The 18,794-nt window shown below is 45.4% G+C and overlaps 1 protein-coding gene across 2 annotated transcripts in view; it reads left to right on the top strand.

Annotated features, from left to right (window-relative positions):
• The window catches only part of ATG2A (autophagy related 2A), a 168,824-nt gene that overhangs the window by 45,230 nt on the left and 104,800 nt on the right, over nt 1–18,794 (top strand). For both annotated transcript variants that reach the window (XR_005744186.1, XM_040328557.1), the window contains exons 13-16: nt 741–824; nt 979–1,143; nt 6,386–6,629; nt 13,555–13,657. Coding sequence is in view for 1 of the 2 variants with exons in the window: in XM_040328557.1 (XP_040184491.1) it covers nt 741–824; nt 979–1,143; nt 6,386–6,629; nt 13,555–13,657 (596 nt within the window). In the remaining variant the exon portion in view is untranslated. The remainder of the gene's footprint in view (nt 1–740; nt 825–978; nt 1,144–6,385; nt 6,630–13,554; nt 13,658–18,794) is intronic.

Below are 18,794 nucleotides of genomic sequence, written 5' to 3'. Positions count from 1 at the left end.
TCAGCACTCCATGCAAGTCCTCAATCCAGTGAGATATCGGCCACTGTGCCACTTGTCTTCTGGGCCAGGCCGTCACATGCACTGAATGCTCTCTATTTAATCCTGTAGTGTGTTCATACTTGGTGCTGTGCCAAGGTATGATATAAGTGCAACTACGCCACTACCTACCACTTGGATTGAATAGCTTTTACAGTGCTGTTAATGAATCGTATTACCGTCTTTCCCAAAATATAAGCTGGGTCTTATATCAATTTTGGCAACAAAAGACCCAGTAGGGCTTATTTTCAGGGTAGGGCTTGTCATGTGCTTTTCTCGCCATCTCTCTCCCTGTCAGGAGTCGCCAGTGGAACTGAGTAAAAGTGTCTGCAAAACTCCAGAATGCACTGTATTACAATTAAATGCCACTCTGCGCTTCCATGGACTGCCGGAGTTCTCCTCCACGCTCCAAGCACTGAAGGGGGGCGAAATCCCCACTGACTGCTGGGAGAAGAGGAGGAGAGCAGCGGGAGGCCAGCTAAACTGCGCTATACCGAAGGCATTCTGCACACACGGCCCACATCACATACCTCTGCAATACCGTGCATTCCAGGATTCCATGACCATCTTAAACTAGGTCTATTGGTAAGGCCTATGTTGCACCCCTCCCCAAAAATCACAGTAGGTCATACTCGCAGGGTAGGTCTTGTTTTCGGGGAAACACGGAAGATACTGGATTGTATCGCCTTTTTTTTTTCTTTCAGCTTATGATGTTCCATAGTCCAGCATCCTCTTCGCGGCCTTGTGCCCAGGTGCATTACAAGCGGATTCACAGGACACCATCTAGAGTAAGTACAATTTGCCCTTTCTTTTATTAGAGTGTGTTTTTGCATTTTTCTCACCTTCCTGGTTTTAGTTTTATTGCATAATTCCTCATTTTATAATGTTCTACCAGTTCTTTTTTTTTTCCCTCACTCCTCTTCTGTATTCTTTACCTTTCAGAGTAGTCGTAGGAAACAACCAATTAAGGTCAGTGCGGAAATCAGAGTGGAACTGGAAGACTTTCAGTCGGATCTGGACCTAGGTCTCATAGACCGTTTGGGATCCCTCTTCCAGCATGGAGCCCCAAAACCTGCAAGCTCTCCTGGACACTTCGACTTACACTTGGTAACAGTCATTCTTTCATACTCGGAAAACTATTTACACATTTAAACACAGTTTTCTTTATCTTTTGATAGTCTTTAAATCAGTCTTTTAATCAGCTAAATACCCTTTAAAAGAAATTGTATTTTTGTCAGTTCTGAGACTTGTAGAACTCCACATCACAACCCTGTCTGGCAAGTCAATAGATCAGATTTTTCTGCAAATGAGTAACACTTACAGGTCTCCTCTCCTCCCCCAGGTTGAGGTTGGGGGAAAGGAGATTTAACCTTTAGATTGCAGAAAGGATTATTTTCTGTTAGAGCAGGGGTGGCCAACCAGTGGCCCGGGGGCCACATGTGGCCCACGACCTCCTGCTCTGGAATATCGGGTTGGCAAGCCCAGATCACAGGTTGCCAATTTGCCATACCACAGCATCAGTGTTGTGAATGAAGCTGGTGGTAGAGGAAGAAAGCGGCTGTGGACCAGAGCCCCATAAGCTGATGTTTCCTCTACAGCGCCGGCTTTGCCACAGAAGACTATGGCAAAGTTCAGCTAACCCGCAGGATAGACACAGGTGCACTACGCTGCACCCGCAGTGTGGGAAAACCGTAGCACATCAGTTGAAAGCAGTCTTAGGCTCTTTTCACATGATCAGTCCGACCAAATGGGACCCTCAATTCACCTCTACAGAGCGACAGATGTCCATTTACGCTCGCCTACCTCCAATCCAAAAAACATAATGGAATTTGTCCCCTTGCATCTGGGCAGATCGGAGGGCCTATAGAGTAGCCGTGACCTGTAATCCGCACATTTCCGCTCATTGTGGCCCACGACTGGTTACCAAGTTGCTTAAGTGGCCCTCGCTATTCAAAAGGTTGGGCACCCCTGTGTTAGAGCAAAACAATGTGGAACTCTCTTTGCCAGGCAGTGGTACTAGCTGAAACAATTTAAAAAAACTTTTAGATGTTTTCCTCAGAATGCCAAATACAGGGCTATAGGAACTGTGAAAGAAACTTTTTTTTCCAAAGTACCGTAGTTTATCGCCATTCCATGAGCATGCACAATTTTAAAGCATGTTGGGTATCTATTTACTCTGCGTAACATCTTTCACGTTATTTAAAAAATTGGGGTATATATTGTGGGGTTTTTTTTCATAAAAAAAAAAAAATGCGTTTGCAAAACTGCTGTGCAAATACAGTGTGGCATAAAAAATTGCAACAATCGCTATTTCTCTTTCGTTCATAGATGGACACAGCCTTCATTGACCTTAGGGTTATGCTTCTTCCTACCAGGAGATTTAATCTCCTGGTAGGAAGAAGCATAACCCTAAGGTCAATGAAGGCTGTGTCCGTCTATGAACTCAGAGAAATGGATTTTACGGTGAGTACAAAAATCCTTTTTTTTTTTTTCCCTTGGGTCGCTGCTAAAAAAAAGTATGTTTGAATATAGATTCAAGCTTGTAAACAAAAAGGCCCAGAAAAAGCCTGGACAACAAGTTGTTAAAGTGATTGTAAACAATCGCCTTGTAAAACAAGCCATTTAGTTTAAAATGGAAATGAAAGGCAGAACATTTTTGTACAGCTATAAAAAAATATAAATAACCCCCCCCCTTTTTCATAAATGATCACATTCCCTCTGTTCTCGGCTGCATAAGAGCTGGGGGAGGGAGAAACACTACGTACACAGAGGTTCCCAGTGACAGGCTGTGCAGGGGGGGGGGTTGTCAGGACAAGTCTGATAATTCGAGGAGAGCACACTGAGTTCCCAGCATAGCTAGAGAACTGACCACGTTGTGATCTCCTGCTAATTGTGGTCAGTTTTTAATAGGAAAGCAGAGGAATACCAGTAATTTCACACAAAGGGAGCAGGATACTTTTTCACACGAGTGCATGGCACAGCAGGCTGATATCAGGAATTTGAAATGTTGGGGTAACAAACACTTTAACTCTAACCTGATAACTTGTAAAGAATGTTAAAGCTCTGCCTATGGAGAATTTTGGGTACTATTGTGTGTTTTTTTTTTTTTATGGGCATGTGCAGTCTTTAAGGTTTTAAACTTTTTGGTATTTATTTATTTGACACAACCAATTTTGTTATATTTTAGCAAAAACCGGGGTATAATTTTGTGTTTGTTTGCACTAAAATTCATTTTTACTATATTTCTTCCTGAAAATATGTGTTTAAATGAAATCTATACTTTTTTTTTTTTTTGCATATGTGCAAAGAAATAAAAAAAAATTGCCCTGCTAGGCAAGTGGTTAAAGACTGCTGGCATTTTTTTACATGGTTTCATTGGTTCAGCTTGGACCAATGCAATTATGCATAATACCTTACCAGTGGGATCTCTTTGGAAGCTGGAAATCAGTGTAGTAGACACCGCTACTTTTAGTAATCTACGCTGGCTTCTGGGCACAGTGGCGAGCGGCTGCCCTATTGCTCAGCATGGATGCCATTCGGAGGATGCTTTGCGTTTTTCGCAAATAATGCAAAGCATTCTCTGATTGGACGAGGTGGGGAGGTGACTCTGCTTTGGAGGCTAGATAGTAGGGTTGTCCCTATACCGATACTAGTATCGGTATCGGGACCGATTCCGAGTTTTTTCGGCGGTACTCAGACGCCGATACCCCGCCCCGATACACAAATAGAATACTTGCCGCCGACCGCCGCCATTCGCCGCATCCCCGCTGCCGCCGACTTTGTAATACGGGCGGGAACATTACAGCTTTGAATAGCTGTAATGATTCGCATCACGCATAGACACTCCCCCTTGCTCGGGTGAACTGTCCAATCCCGAGCGAGGGAGTGTCTATACGCAGCGCGGCGCCAATCATTACAGCAATTCAAAGTTGTAATGTTCCCGGCGTATTACACAGTCGGCGGCAGCGGGGATGCAGGTAAGCGTGACATGGCTGGATGGGGGGAGACGCTGGATGGGGGGAGACGCTGGCTGTATGGGGGGAGACGCTGGCTGTATGGGGGGGTGACGCTGGCTGTATGGGGGGAGACGCTGGCTGTATGGGGGGAGACGCTGGCTGGATGGGGGGTGACGCTGGCTGGATGGGGGGTGACGCTGGCTGGATGGGGGGGTGACGCTGGCTGGTTGGGGGGTGACGCTGGCTGGTTGGGGGGTGACGCTGGCTGGTTGGGGGGTGACGGCTGGTTGGGGGGGTGACGCTGGCTGGTTGGGGGGGTGACGCTGGCTGGATGGGGGGGTGACGCTGGCTGGATGGGGGGGTGACGCTGGCTGGATGGGGGGGTGACGCTGGCTGGATGGGGGGGTGACGCTGGCTGGATGGGGGGGTGACGCTGGCTGGATGGGGGGGTGACGCTGGCTGGATGGGGGGGTGACGCTGGCTGGATGGGGGGGTGACGCTGGCTGGATGGGGGGTGACGCTGGCTGAATGGGGGGTGACGCTGGCTGAATGGGGGGTGACGCTGGCTGGATGGGGGGTGACGCTGGCTGGATGGGGGGGTGACGCTGGCTGGATGGGGGGGTGACGCTGGCTGGATGGGGGGGTGACGCTGGCTGGATGGGGGGGTGACGCTGGCTGGATGGGGGGGTGACGCTGGCTGGATGGGGGGGTGACGCTGGCTGGATGGGGGGTGACGCTGGCTGGATGGGGGGTGACGCTGGCTGGGGGAATACATTGCTGGATGGGGGGTGACGCTGGCTGGATGGGGGGTGACGCTGGCTGCATGGGGGGTGACGCTGGCTGGGGGAATACATTGCTGGATGGGGGGTGACGCTGGCTGGATGGGGGGTGACGCTGGCTGGATGGGGGGTGACGCTGGCTGGATGGGGGGTGACGCTGGCTGGATGGGGGGTGACGCTGGCTGGATGGGGGGTGACGCTGGCTGCATGGGGGGTGACACTGGCTGGGGGAATACATTGCTGGATGGGGGGTGACGCTGGCTGGATGGGGGGTGACGCTGGCTGGATGGGGGGTGACGCTGGCTGGATGGGGGGTGACGCTGGCTGGATGGGGGGTGACGCTGGCTGGATGGGGGGTGACGCTGGCTGGATGGGGGGTGACGCTGGCTGCATGGGGGGTGACGCTGGCTGCATGGGGGGAGACAATGGCTGCATGGGGGGAGACAATGGCTGGATGGGGGGAGACAATGGCTGCATGGGGGGAGACAATGGCTGCATGGGGGGTGACAATGGCTGGGGGAATACATTGCTGGATGGGGGGTGACAATGGCAGGATGGGGGGATACATTGCTGCATGGGGGGAGACGCTGGCTGGTTGGGGGGAGACGCTGGCTGGTTGGGGGGAGACGCTGGCTGGATGGGGGGAGACGCTGGCTGGATGGGGGGTGACGCTGGCTGGATGGGGGGTGACGCTGGCTGGATGGGGGGTGACGCTGGCTGGATGGGGGGTGACGCTGGCTGGATGGGGGGTGACGCTGGCTGGATGGGGGGTGACGCTGGCTGGGGGAATACATTGCTGGATGGGGGGTGACAATGGCTGGATGGGGGGATACATGGCTGCATGGGGTGTGACGCTGGCTGCATGGGGGGTGACAATGGCTGCATGGGGGGAGACAATGGCTGGATGGGGGGATACATGGCTGCATCTGTGGGGGGACATCGCTGCATTTGGGGACACATTTAAAAAAAAGTATCGGTAATTGGTATCGGCGACTACTTGAAAAAAAGTATCGGTACTCGTACTCAGTCCTAAAAAAGTGGTATCGGGACAACCCTACTAGATAGTGCATGGAATGCAGTGTGGGAGTCCACAGTTGCCTCTACACGGAACGGCTGGCTGTGATCACTGTTGGGAAGAAGTGCCTGCTATTGATGTAGGGTTTCATCAAACTGATGGTGCATTTTCTTTTGATCTTGTCAGATGCTTCTTCAGGGATGCAGTGGCCCAGGAGAGTAATGTTACTGTGACAAAACAGCAATTTTGAAGGAGGGACCTTGCTTCCAGCTTTATAGAGAAACCACAGCAGGTCTCTAGGGTCACTGCTCTACAAATTGTTATATTTTACAAGCTGGCATCAAATCATTATTGTACACCATTTGTCCAGTGGTTGGTTGTCCTTTCTGCACCCCCCCCCCTCCCTTTTTCCATTTCTGCTTTGTACAACACAATGTCTGATTAAATAAAATAAAAAGGATGATTTTCTGAGTGTATGTTCTCCTCAACCCCCCTAAACTGGGTATCGGAGAATATATTTTCTGGAAAGATAAACTGAAGCATATATACTTGGCATGCTGGCTTCATCATCAGTCCCTTTCTCATGCTTGTCTTCTCAGAGTGATAGCAACCCAACTCCTGAAGAGGACACCGAGATCCATGTGATTGCTTCCAAAGCACATATACATCTTCAGTTCCCAGTACCTGACTTGAGGCCGGTCTCTGAACGTCGTCCTTGGAAAGAAAAGGCAATGAGGAAAGAACGTCTTGAGATGGAAGTGACTGATCTGGAGATTAAATCACACAGTAGAAGTAGTACAGAGGAGCCTAGCAAAATTGAAATTACTTTCAGTGACTTACATGGTAAGTAAAAAAAAAAAAAAATGTTTATTACTAGACAGGAAAGTACAAAATATACAAGTTCCAATACATAGCCATGTCCATATAATCAGAATACATGAAAAGTATTCAATACTAATTATATGAGCAGACATCAGGAAAACACATAAAATAAGCCTATGACCGGAATATACCTCCCAGTCTAGCAAACATTTTTTTTAACCTATGAGAAATGGAGATAAACCAACAAAAAGAAAAACACACAGGTGTAAGCAATACTAAATCCATAAATACAAAATGAGTGAGACCACCATACTGCACCCCAACAAGGGGTCCTTTTCACCCCTGTTCCACTCTTCCTAAAGGATTTCTCAGACGACTCATTCACCCTCCAGAGTTGCAGTAGAATCTTTCCAAACCTTCATACATTTTTTGGGGCCACCATGAGCTTCATACGTCATCCTATAAAGTGGAAGACCAGTATTAACTAATCTCTTCCACAGCCCCAATGTTAACCGTTTGGGATATAGGCAAAAAACGGCTACAGTGCAGTCAGATAACTCTGGGAGCGCGTACTATAACGAGGAAAAAGAGGAAGAAAAATCATAATTTTTCAAAAAATTTTGGGGGGAAAAAAAACTCAACTTCAAAGATCTCCCCATGCCTCTTACTAAATACCTTGGACTGTCTACTTTCTAAAAATGTGTCATTTGGGGGGTAATTGTACTGTCTTGGCTTGATAGGGTGTCGGTAAAAATTGGGTGAGATCAATTTTCAGTTATTGGCACCATAGCTTGTAGATTCTATAACTTTCACAAAAACCAAATAATATGCACTTATTTGGGTTATTTTTACTAAAGAAATGTAGTGGTGTAAATTTTGGCCAAAATTTATGAAGAAAAATCACTAATTTGCAAACTTTTATAACGGAAATGAAGAAAAATGTATAGTGCAAAAAAAAAAAACAGCAGTGATTAAATACCACCAAAAGACGGCTTTGTGTAAAAAAAAAAAAAAAAAAAAAAAAACGGCCAAAAATGTCATATGCGTACAATGTTGCGAGTAATTGTCATTTAAAATGTGAGAGCATTGAAAGCTGAAAATTAGTCTGGTTATGAAGGGGGTTTAAGTGCCCAGTGGGCAAGTGTTTAAAGACTCTTTATAAAGCCATCTCCTAGCAATAAGCTTACAGATGTATATGATTAGTCTAATGCCTTGTACACACGATCGGAATTTCCGATGAAAAAAGTCTGACGGAATTTTCTCATCGGATATGGAGTTTAGAAATGGAACATGTTTTATTTATTTTTTCCTGAGGAAAAAAATCCTATAGCAAATTTCTATCGTCTGTGTGGAACTCCGACGGAGAAAAAACCATGCATGCTCAGAATTGCCAAAATGATTAGCCATAAATTCAGTCGCCTGAGACCACAAAGGTCTTACATTTGGACATTCCCAAACCATGTGACAAAAGGTACCTTTAAACAACTGGCATTCATGGCACATTGCAGAGTCTTTTGTATGTAGGAAATAAATGTACAGGAGTAGATAACGTAGTTGAATCATCCTGTCTGTAAAGGCAATAACTGTGTAGGTAAGTACAGTAAAACGTTGGTTTGCGAGCATAATTCGTTTCAGAAACATGCTTGTAATCCAAAGCACTTGTATATCAAAGCATTTTTTTACAGGGTATAAAAGAGAAGAGAGGCGCCTCTAAGTGTAGCAATAAGTTGCTAAATGTTGTACCTTCATTAAATGTAACCATATTGCTACACTTAGAGGCTCAACTCTTCTTTTTTATACTCGGTTGTGACATGACGCTACTCTTTTATATCAAGACATCGCTTGTATATCAAGGCAAAATGTATTAAAACATTTTGCTTGTCTTGCAAAACGCTCTCAAACCAAGTTACTCTCAAACCAAGGTTTTACTGTATGTGGAAAGCACCTCACTCCACTGCTTCTCTGACATGGTAAATACTTTAATATAATGTTATAAAGAGGTATAACTTGAATGTTAATAAACACAACTCTTATGTAGCCAATGACACCACATCAATGTAGTAGAAATAGGAGTCACAAGCTGTTGTTGAATCTGGGATTGCGCCCACACTCCTAGGTGGATCAAGTTGTCCCCTGGATAGACTATTTATTGTGTTCTCTTGCTTGTTCTACAGAGAGATAGTAAGTCATAGAGCAGAGACGTTGACACCAGTTTCTAATCCTATGGTAGTGCTTGTTGCTTGTGTTTGATGTAGTGATATTAAAGTGTTACTAAACCCAGTCTGTATATGCAGTAAAGCATGCTTGTTATACTCACTATGGAACCTAAGGGGTTAATCCTGTGCATTGTGTAAAAAAGGCTGTCTTCTCTGATCCTCCCCTTCTTCCACAGTCCCCAATCCATCTCCTGATAGAACAGAGCCTTGGGGGTACTCTGCACATTGCTCAGTTTGGTGTGTATTGCTAGAGAATTTATTTTTCTGGGGGAGGGGGCACGTGATCAGCACAGGGTCAATCACCACTGTTCAGACAGAGGATCAGCGGGTCCTGCAGCCTCATAGGACAGCCAGAGAAAAGTGAAAACTCTTACAGGTTTTAACCAGACACTCATAGAAGTCATAAGACTGCTATATACTGTTGATGAGAAAAAGTTTTTAGCAGTTTATATTTACTATCATAGTTGCATTTCAATATTCTGTGTACTGTGGGAGACTAGATATAGTGAATGCAGGGTCCTGGGTTTAGTAACACTTTAAAGCGGGAGTTCACCCGAAAAACAATTTTTAACATTAGATTGAGGCTCATTTTGTCAAGGGGAATCGGGTGTTTTTTTTAAAATCGAAGCAGTACTTACCGTTTTAGAGAGAGATCTTCTCCGCCGCTTCCAGGGAATGGTCTTCGGGGCTGGGCGTTCCTATTTGATTGACAGGCTTCCGACGGTCGCATACATCGCGTCACGAGTAGCCGAAAGAAGCCGAACGTCGGTACGGCTCTATACGGGGGCCTGCGCATCGACGTTCGGCTACTTTCGGAAAATTGTGACGCGATGTATGCGACCGTCGGAAGCCTGTCAATCAAATAGGAATGCCCATACCCGGAAGCGGCGGAGAAGATCGCTCTCTAAAACGGTAAGTACTGCTTAGATTTAAAAAAAAAACACCCGATTCCCCATGACAAAATACTTTAAGTATTTGCTCATGCTGTCATTGCAGGAACCACACAGAGACCTGCCCTTGTGTCTTCCTCCAGAACTGCTTTCAAAATAAATCTGTCTAAATTATGTTTAAAAAAAAAAAAAAGTATGCCCATGACATACACTTTTAAGAAATGTCAAATAATAAAAGGATTGGCTCAGTGAATGGAATCAGTGAGCTGGAAATAAATGAAACAAATAAAATGTTCTGTGGGAAGGTGTTTTATCCGGTTACAATTCTCAGCAGAAACAATGTAACAAAAATGAATTGAAATAAAAACATGAAATATATGAACTGCAACAATAGTGGCAAGCATAGAAACAAAACCGGTTTAGTTTAGAACTAGACACAAATCATTGTATATGGCTAAATGAAGGCTTCTTCCACAGATTCAGGCATGGGAATCTGTATCTGCAGAAGTGGAAACAGAGAGAGTGGCGCCAGGCAGCCATATAGTGTTGTAAGTTGCTTTATTAAATATACAGATAAAAGCAAAAAATGAGTTCTTACAAGTATACACAGTTCAGGGCATGAGTGGCAGAGTGCAGATCATGGGTGGAGGATCGGCAGATTTAGACAGGCAGACCGGATGGAAGAAACTCCTCTGCTGCAGGGAACCGCTAAAGCCGCCAGAGAGCCAAAAGCTTCTGAAACAGGAGCTTCTGTCCAGACTGGCCATGTTGAGTCAATGTCAAGGAGGGAAGACTTGGCAAACAATTGAGAAATGCCACAACTGCACATGATTCAAGCTCCAGTTCCATCAGCATTCGGCTTTCTGGTGCCTCTAGTGGTTTCCTGCAGCAGAGGAATTTCTTCCATCCTATCTACCTCTGCCTATCCTTCCACCAATGGCCCGGACTGTGCCACTCAGTGAGATGCCCTAAACTTTGTACACTTGTAAGTACACATTTTTTGGTTTTATTTAAACTAACATACTACACTATATGGCTGCCTTGCGCCTTTCTCTGTTTTTAAACTTTTGTTTCAAATGGCTGTAAACCCTTTACAACCACTTCATGCTATAATAAGTCTTACCTCTAGCTATCCAGTTTATCTCTTAGACCTGCACGGTTTAGGAGATTTCCCCTGTCCCCTGCATGTGCCAATGTCATCGGCACATGCGCATTGGGCAAACTGAAGCAATGGCATATGCATTGCTTCAGTCAGTGTGCGTGGGGAGTGACTTCATCGCGACTGAATGTGCTTACTCCATTACGAACGGTAGTTTTACCAGAACGAGCGCTCCCGTCTCATAACTTGCTTCTGAGCATGAGCTGATTTTTCACCTCAATAAAGCCCACACACGACCATTTTTTAGAACCCGAAAAACGACAACGTTAAAAACGTCGTTAAAAAATAGAGCATGTTCGAGAGAAAAAATTGGACATTTTTTAGAACTTGAAAAATGCTCTGAAGCCCACACACGATCGTTTTTAACGACATTAAAAAAACAACGTAGTTTTTTAGAACCCGAAAAATGCTCTGAAGTGTACACACACGATCGTTTTTAATGAAATAAAAAAAACGTAATTTTTTAGAACCCGAAAAATTAACGTGTGTACGTGGCATCAGACTTCATGTATACTACATTAGCTTCTAAACTTGAGTTTAGGAGCTTTTGTTTTTTTTTGCCAAAGCTCCTAAACTCAACTCCATAAACCTCCGCCTCCTGCTGGCATTGTAGCTTTGCTACAGGGACCTATCTACATGTCTGGTGAGAATGTGAGAGGATCCCTCCCTTCTGGACTCATATATTTGAACGTTACAATACATTTTATGAAGAAACTTTATCGCCTACCCCAATTATTGCCTTCCCCTCGATACTCCCCGGGTCTATAACATCACAGAAACGGAATCTCCTCCGTTTTTTTTTATGGCTCATTCCATCATATTGGAAGACAACCACCACATCTTCCTAATCGCGATGGGTCTCGACCATGAACGATACTATGAGAATAGAGGAGATGTTGGCTTTAGACAACAACACCTTTGATAAATACAAGGTGTTGTGGACCATTTGGCTCCTCTTCTCCGATTTAGATACCCTCACGAATATTCTCTTGACCCCGACAGTCTCATCCTAAAATGCAGCTTAACCATAGGGAGGGTTGAGGTGACTATCCCTTGGTGTCCCACCCTCTGCCTACTTTTTACCTCTCTCCACGAGTGTTTCCCCAGCAGCTCTCTCTCTCTGTGACCCTTTTCCCTTGCTTTACTTCTTTCTCTCACTCTATCTACGCCCTTACTTGAGTTACTTTCCTTTTTATTTTATTTGGTTCCCACTTTCTTTTTTCAAGCTCTCCTAAACGCAGAAGAATTGCATTCAGAATAGGAAAGTTTTGACCGCCGGCCGCAAAATGTGTCAAAATAGCAGTCAAAGTAGGCTATGTGTACAATTAGGCCTGGATTCACAGACAGCGGCGCACATTTAATGCCGCCGTAGCGCATCTCCTGTACGCTACGCCGACGCAGCGCAGAGAGGCAAGCACTGCATTCAGCAAGCTATTGCTCCCAACGCTGCGTCGGCGTGGTGTAGATTTCGAAGGCGCAGGCCGACATAGGTGGAAGTTGGCGTGACCCCATGCAAATGATGGTTTGAGAGCCAGACAAGTACGTTGAACGAACTGCGCATGCATTGTGTCGTGCACGCATCCCCGTGCACATGCTCATAACCACGTTGGAACAACTACCTAAGATACACCGGATCACTGCCTACGCCATGAACGTAATCGACACCCATCCAGACACACGTCCAACGTAAACTACGTAAAAACCGCCGGCTTCTGTTCCCTGATGCAGACCTTTACATGTCTGCTGCTGAGTTACACCTCCTTTATGGGGCTTAACTTTACGCCGGACATACAACTTACGCGCACCTCTCATAGCCTGCGTCGGGCGGGCGCAGGTTCGTGAATCGCCATATTTTCCTCATTTGCATATTTGAATGGCTAATCAATGGCAGCGCCACCACGCGGCCAGCGTAAATGTGCGCCCAGCCTACGCCGGCGTAGGCAAGTTACGTCGGCGGAATTAACCCTATTTTTAGGAGTATCCTAGTTTGTGGGTATGGCGCACAGATACAACGGCGCATATTTGCACTTACGCGGCGTATCTGGAGATACGTTGGCGCAAGTGCTTTGTGAATCCGGGCCTTGGCCTTAGTCAGGCCAGCAATGGGGTGCATATTTAACGTGGTAATAAACCCAAAAACAAACATTTATTATATTGCAACTTACTAATTCTTCCTTGTGATGGCTACATTCGTTTTCTTTTTTAGGCTTTCTTTTTTCTATTTACAGCTGGCCAGTAAATGTGCTGTTTTTTCAAAAGAACAAGCTCTCTTGTAGATGTACAGTATCAGTTACAGGGATGAGTCAACCCGTTCAAAACTGGCAGGTGTGCAAACAATGATCAGTTTTTTACCTAAAACCTTTATTCCCAACAGGAATTTTTTTTTTGCAGTGACTTCTTATGAAGTGTTAGCTAGAGTCTTTTGGTTTATTTAAATCTACTATTACCGACAATGCTGCTGTCCAAATGTGCCCCCTGGGTTCTTTCATCTAGCATAGGGGCACTACGAAAAGAAAATGAATGCAACCACCACATCGAATGATTGGTAAACTGGGATATTAGGCTTTTGCGTTAATACCTCTAAAAGTTCCACAGGTCTTTGCCATTGATGCATATGATGTGAGAAGTATAACATGATGATCTCAAATTGCATACAAATGATCGTTTGTTTTTTTATTCAGGTGTGTATACTGATGGGGAAGATCTGCGTGTTCCTTGTATGAAGATCAGTAAAGGATTGGACCCCATGGCCAAAGCCACTGGAAAGAAATTTGTCTTCCCCAGGTTAGTTGTGGGTAAGGATGACCTCCGGCGTGTACGCACAGTCCATGTGTAGAGCCCACCAGGAATTCGGCACTGCGCTGCGCTAATCGCAGGCAGCGAGACATTTCCTGATCTCTGCAGCCGTACATCGGGACAATGTCTCACTCCCTGTGATTAGCGCCGTGCAGGGCCGACTTCCTGGCGGGCTCTGCATGTGGACTGTGCGAACACACCGGAACTTGGCCTTAGTTCTGGGTGTATTGATGCGTGTATAAATTCAGATTTTGTCATTTGCATTTTTACAACGGCTATGAGAGATATGTTCATTTTCACCAGGATCACCACACTACTAGACATTCTGTGACTTCTCTTTCCAATAAGGCCTCTTTCAGACGTCCGCTCCGCTCGTCCGTTCATTACAAGTCCGTTTACAGACTTGTAATGAATCCCTATGGGATCACGTCCGTTAGCGGATGGAGCATCCGCTAACGTCCGCGACCATCCGCTAACGTCGGGATCCGCTTTTGCGAACGGAAGAAAACCTATTTTTCTTCCGTCCGGCGGAACCGATCGGATGCCGACGGACAGACGGTCCGTCTGCATCCGATCCCCCATAGGGGAGAGTGGAGCAGCGACAGGGCGGTCTCTGCAGTGTGTGGGGGGACCGCCCTATCCGCCGACAGCTCAGCGGGGATGACGGATGATCCCCGCTGAGCTTTGGCGGACACACGGAGCGGACACAAAAACGGTCCGCTCCGTGTGAAAGGACCCTAAGGTGATATTTCCCAGCACACAGAAAAATATTGTTTAGGGAAAAACCGCACACTTGAATATGTTTTGCTTATAGAAAATTTGACACGTAAGCAATGTTTCTCCCCTTTAATATTATTTTAGATCTACATCTTGCATGTACAGTTCATGATTCATTTTTTTTTATTCTTTTGTTATTTCTTTATTTCTCAAATGCGTATAGGACAGTCAAACAGTTTACAAATAAAGGCATGTATTTTTTTTAAGAAGGAATACAGTATTTGTCGAGCAGCGATAACCAGACTGCCTTTTTTTTTTTTTATTATTTTTAATCATAACGTTTTTTTTTATTGTTTGCGTGACAAAGAAATATATATAAAAAAAAACAGTGCACCAGCGTGCATAATTTTGACATAATAAATACACAACATACATTTGTGTATAACCAGACTGCCTTTAACCGTAAGAGACAGACACATTTGTAACCAGGAAGATGACCAGAGCAGAATTGAAGGGTACAAAGATGGGTACCAACGTAGTGAGTACATTAGGGCAGATACTAAAGTGAACAAACATTCTTTACAGTTCCTGTCAAGACAAAGTCTGCAAAGGAAACCAAGGGGGCCAAGATTAGAAGTCCGGGTAAGAGCAAACAGGGTGTAGAGCATCAGGTTATGATCGGCAATAACAGACAAGAGGACTGAGGGGAGGACAGTAGGGAAAGAGCCCGAGGGCAGTAAGATGGGGGAGGTACCCTCGAGCCAGAATGAGATTGGACTCACTGTAGTGGGGAGAATTAGTTCAGATATGCGTCCTTTTAAGATGAAGTATTGCCAAGGTATCTTCAGTATTGCGCAGAGTGACTGAGGTCCTCCATATTTCTAGGATCATTTACCCGGGAGAACCACAGAGATGGCGTGGGAGCGTTCTCAATTTTCGTATTCAAATATTTTATTAAATTGAGCATCACAATACCCATGAAATCCAATCGTCAATAGGGAATGCTTCCAGGCAGGGAGTGGTACGTTAACAAGTGCCATTATATCAAAACAATAAGCCAATCAACTTATGGACAAATCGTCAAATGATGGCTTTTATTAACCTAATGGCTAGAGTAGAAGTAGAAAAATATAGAGCAGATATTCTGGTAGCCAACCTCAGCCATTGCCCAGGGGAAAACTAGGACCAAGCGAAGTCAGCAAAAATATCCAGCAATTTACTGATAATGATTTACATACTGGGAGTGTCTCCACACTCCAAGCTGACTGTCGGCTTTCTAATGAAAGTGATCAGGCGGCTATACAGACAGACACCTGATTGTTTTTCTGTGATCCCTGGAGTGTATGCTATACCCCAACCCCCATGCTTAACCATATCTGCTGCCCCACCTGTGAGCTCAAGACCTGCATGGGTGGAGGTTAGGGAGACTGCATGGGTGGAGGTGATCTCTCCTAGCTAGAATGAACCTGAAAGCATTGTGGAAAAACATCATTCCGATTTTCTGTTGTCACTTTGGGGCAGGAAGGAAGATAATGGATCGCATCGTGCCCTCTATTGGCTTCAGTGGAAAGCGGGTGAGACATCAGATGTCTAAAAGATGCCTGATTTCTCATTAAAGAATTTGTCTTAAAATATGTCACATAAAGGACTTTTTGTCCCATATGTGATATAAAAAAAAAGTTTTATAGGGGACATTTTGTCTTGTATGTGATATGAACAAAGCTTTATTCAAAGAATTTAAAGGGGTTGTAAAGGTAATTTTTTCCCCCCTAAATAGCTTCCTTTACCTTAGTGCAGTCCTCCTTCAATCCTTCGATTTTGCTTTTAAATGTCCTTATTTCTTCTGAGAAATCCACATTTCCTGTTCTTCTGTCTGTATCTATACCGTAATGCGAGGCTTTCTCCCTGGTGTGGAGAAAGCCTCTTGAGGGGGCGAGCAGGAGTGTCGGGACACTCTCTACTTTGCAGATAAAGGAGCTGTGTGTTAGTGGGTGTCCTGACCCTCCTGCTCACCCCCTCCCCCCTCAAGAGGCTTTCTCCACACCAGGGAGAAAGCCTTGCATTACTGTGTGGAGTTACAGACAGAAGAACAGGAAGTGAGGATTTCTCAGAAGAAATAAGGACATTTAAAAGCAAAATCGAAGGATGAGGTAAGTGAAGGAGGACTGCACTAAGGTAAAGGAAGCTATTTGGAGGATTTTTTTTTCTTTTTTACCTTTACAACCCCTTTAAAACCTCCCTGTAAAACTATTGGGCGAGCCTACATACGAACACGTCCCTTTCGATACACATGCATATCGCTGTGCGCGCCGGTATAGGAGTAAACATTTAAGGCATATTATTCACAGTAAAAACAAATGACAACCACCCCAACCTAAAATGGCCATTGCAACAAGGAGCACATGGAACACTTTTACAAAAAATATTTTGAGAGTCTCCAAAGTTGGAGCACATATATAATAATGGATAGATTAAGGGCGGGTATGGCTGTAGCTGCTGCACAGTGGCAGTAAAGGTATCCCGTGCAACCATTCACCAATCGCCCAATAGTACAAAAAAAAGGCAACCACCCTAATCTATAACTGGCCTTTGCAGCAAGGAACTCATGGAAGGTCAACGCATGTTCAAAAAAACAACAAAGTTAAAATTCCAGCTCACTTACTAGCCAGTTTGCAACAAACTGGTTTGTCCTGTCTAACAGTTCATGTTAAAACCAGGGGTTTCGTTTGCTCACATTTAGAAATATATGCGTAAGCTGCACGGCCACTTCATGTCACCCTAGTGTACTGCATTCCTAACTATACATTTTCAGAGTGTCCAAAGTTGGAGTATATGTATAATAATGGATAGATTAAGGGCCAGTTCACACCAGACGCCGTTTCGTGTGCTTTTTTTTCTGCACTAAAAATGCATGCACAGTGTTTTCCATGTATTCCAATGGCTCTAGTTGACACCATGCAGTCAGTTTCCAGTGCAGAAACTGGTCGGAAACTGATTGCATGGTGTGAACTAGAGCCATTGGAATACATGGAAAATGCTGTGCATGCATTTTGTGCAGAAAAAAAGCACACAGAACTGAATGGAACTGCGTCTGGTGTGAACTGGCCCTAAGGGCAGGTATGCCTGGAGGGAGCCCACCCCTTCTTAAAGGTATAGGAACGCACTGGAATCCAGCAATGGCACAAGGGCAGCCAAATTATCCAGTTTGTCCCCTCACCAGTTGACCAACAGTACAAACAAATGGCAACCACCCCCAACCTATAACTGACCTCTCGTTTAACTCTAAACTGATGACATGTAGAAGCTTTTAAAGCTTTACTTATGTTAAATATAGGGTAGTGAAGTTCATCATTACTATTGGTGCCGACAAATATAAAGCTCGACATGTTGGGGATCTACTTACTGTATTTATCTGCCTATAGCGCGTACCGGCGTATAGCGTGCACCTCTAATCTAGAAGGGAAATTCCTGAAAAAAAAAAAATGAATTACTTACAGTTTTGGTGTCTTGCCCGGCGTCCATCGGCGACCTTGTTCGGTCCGGCGGCCGTGCGCGGGGTCCGTCCAGCCTTTCTCGCGGCGTCTGTCCAGGTGTCCATCTGCGGCTTCCTCGCGGCGTCCGTCCAGGTGTCTGTCTGCGGCTTCCTTGCGGGGTCCGTCCAGGTGTCCGTCTGCGGCTTCCTCACGGCGTCCGTCCAGGTGTCCGTCTACGGCTTCCTCACGGGGTTCGTCCAGGTGTCCGTCTGCGGAGTCCGTCCAGTCCTCCATCCGCACGTTGTCCGGGGTTGCGGCGGTGTTCGTTTTTGAATTAGGCGCCGAGCCGAGAGGAACCTGTTTGTTCGGCTCCTCTCGCGTGGCTGCGGGCGGAGCCAAGTGCGCAGTACACTCGGCTCGGCTCTAGGCTGTGGCGCTCGGCGCCTAATTCAAAAAACAAACACCGCTGCAACAGTATCGGCGTATTTTATTCTACAGTGTGTCTGCTTTTGAAAAATCTATAATGCTTGGGGGGTTTTGAAGAATCTTCAGACCTAAAGTGATTTTTTTTTAAACGTGTGCAAAAAAACACAAAACCAGCTCTGGCAGTGAAAGGGTTAAGGCGGGTCATGTCTGTCAAATTTTGACTAAGCTTGGTTGCACCTCTAGAGTTGGAGCTCCACAAGTTGGATTTGGCAAGAGATCTGAAGGCTACCAAAAAGCTTTTCCCTTTTCAGGTCTGATGCTATTTGCAGTATAGTGGTCTCCAAGACCATTGTCAGTTAGTAGTCTTGGCCTAATTTGCAGTCTGTCCAAGAAGTGCACACTCCATGATCATTGTGCGTCACTTGTTACGTTTTCCACTTCCGTGTTTTGCAAGTACAATCTCTGGACATCCAGTGACGCTTTTACCAAGTTCTATAGGTTTGCCATGT

Source organism: Rana temporaria, chromosome 11 (genome assembly GCF_905171775.1).
Source record: "Rana temporaria chromosome 11, aRanTem1.1, whole genome shotgun sequence".
In the NCBI taxonomy this organism is placed as follows: Eukaryota; Metazoa; Chordata; class Amphibia; order Anura; family Ranidae; genus Rana; species Rana temporaria.
This window is presented reverse-complemented; position numbering and strand designations above follow the sequence as displayed.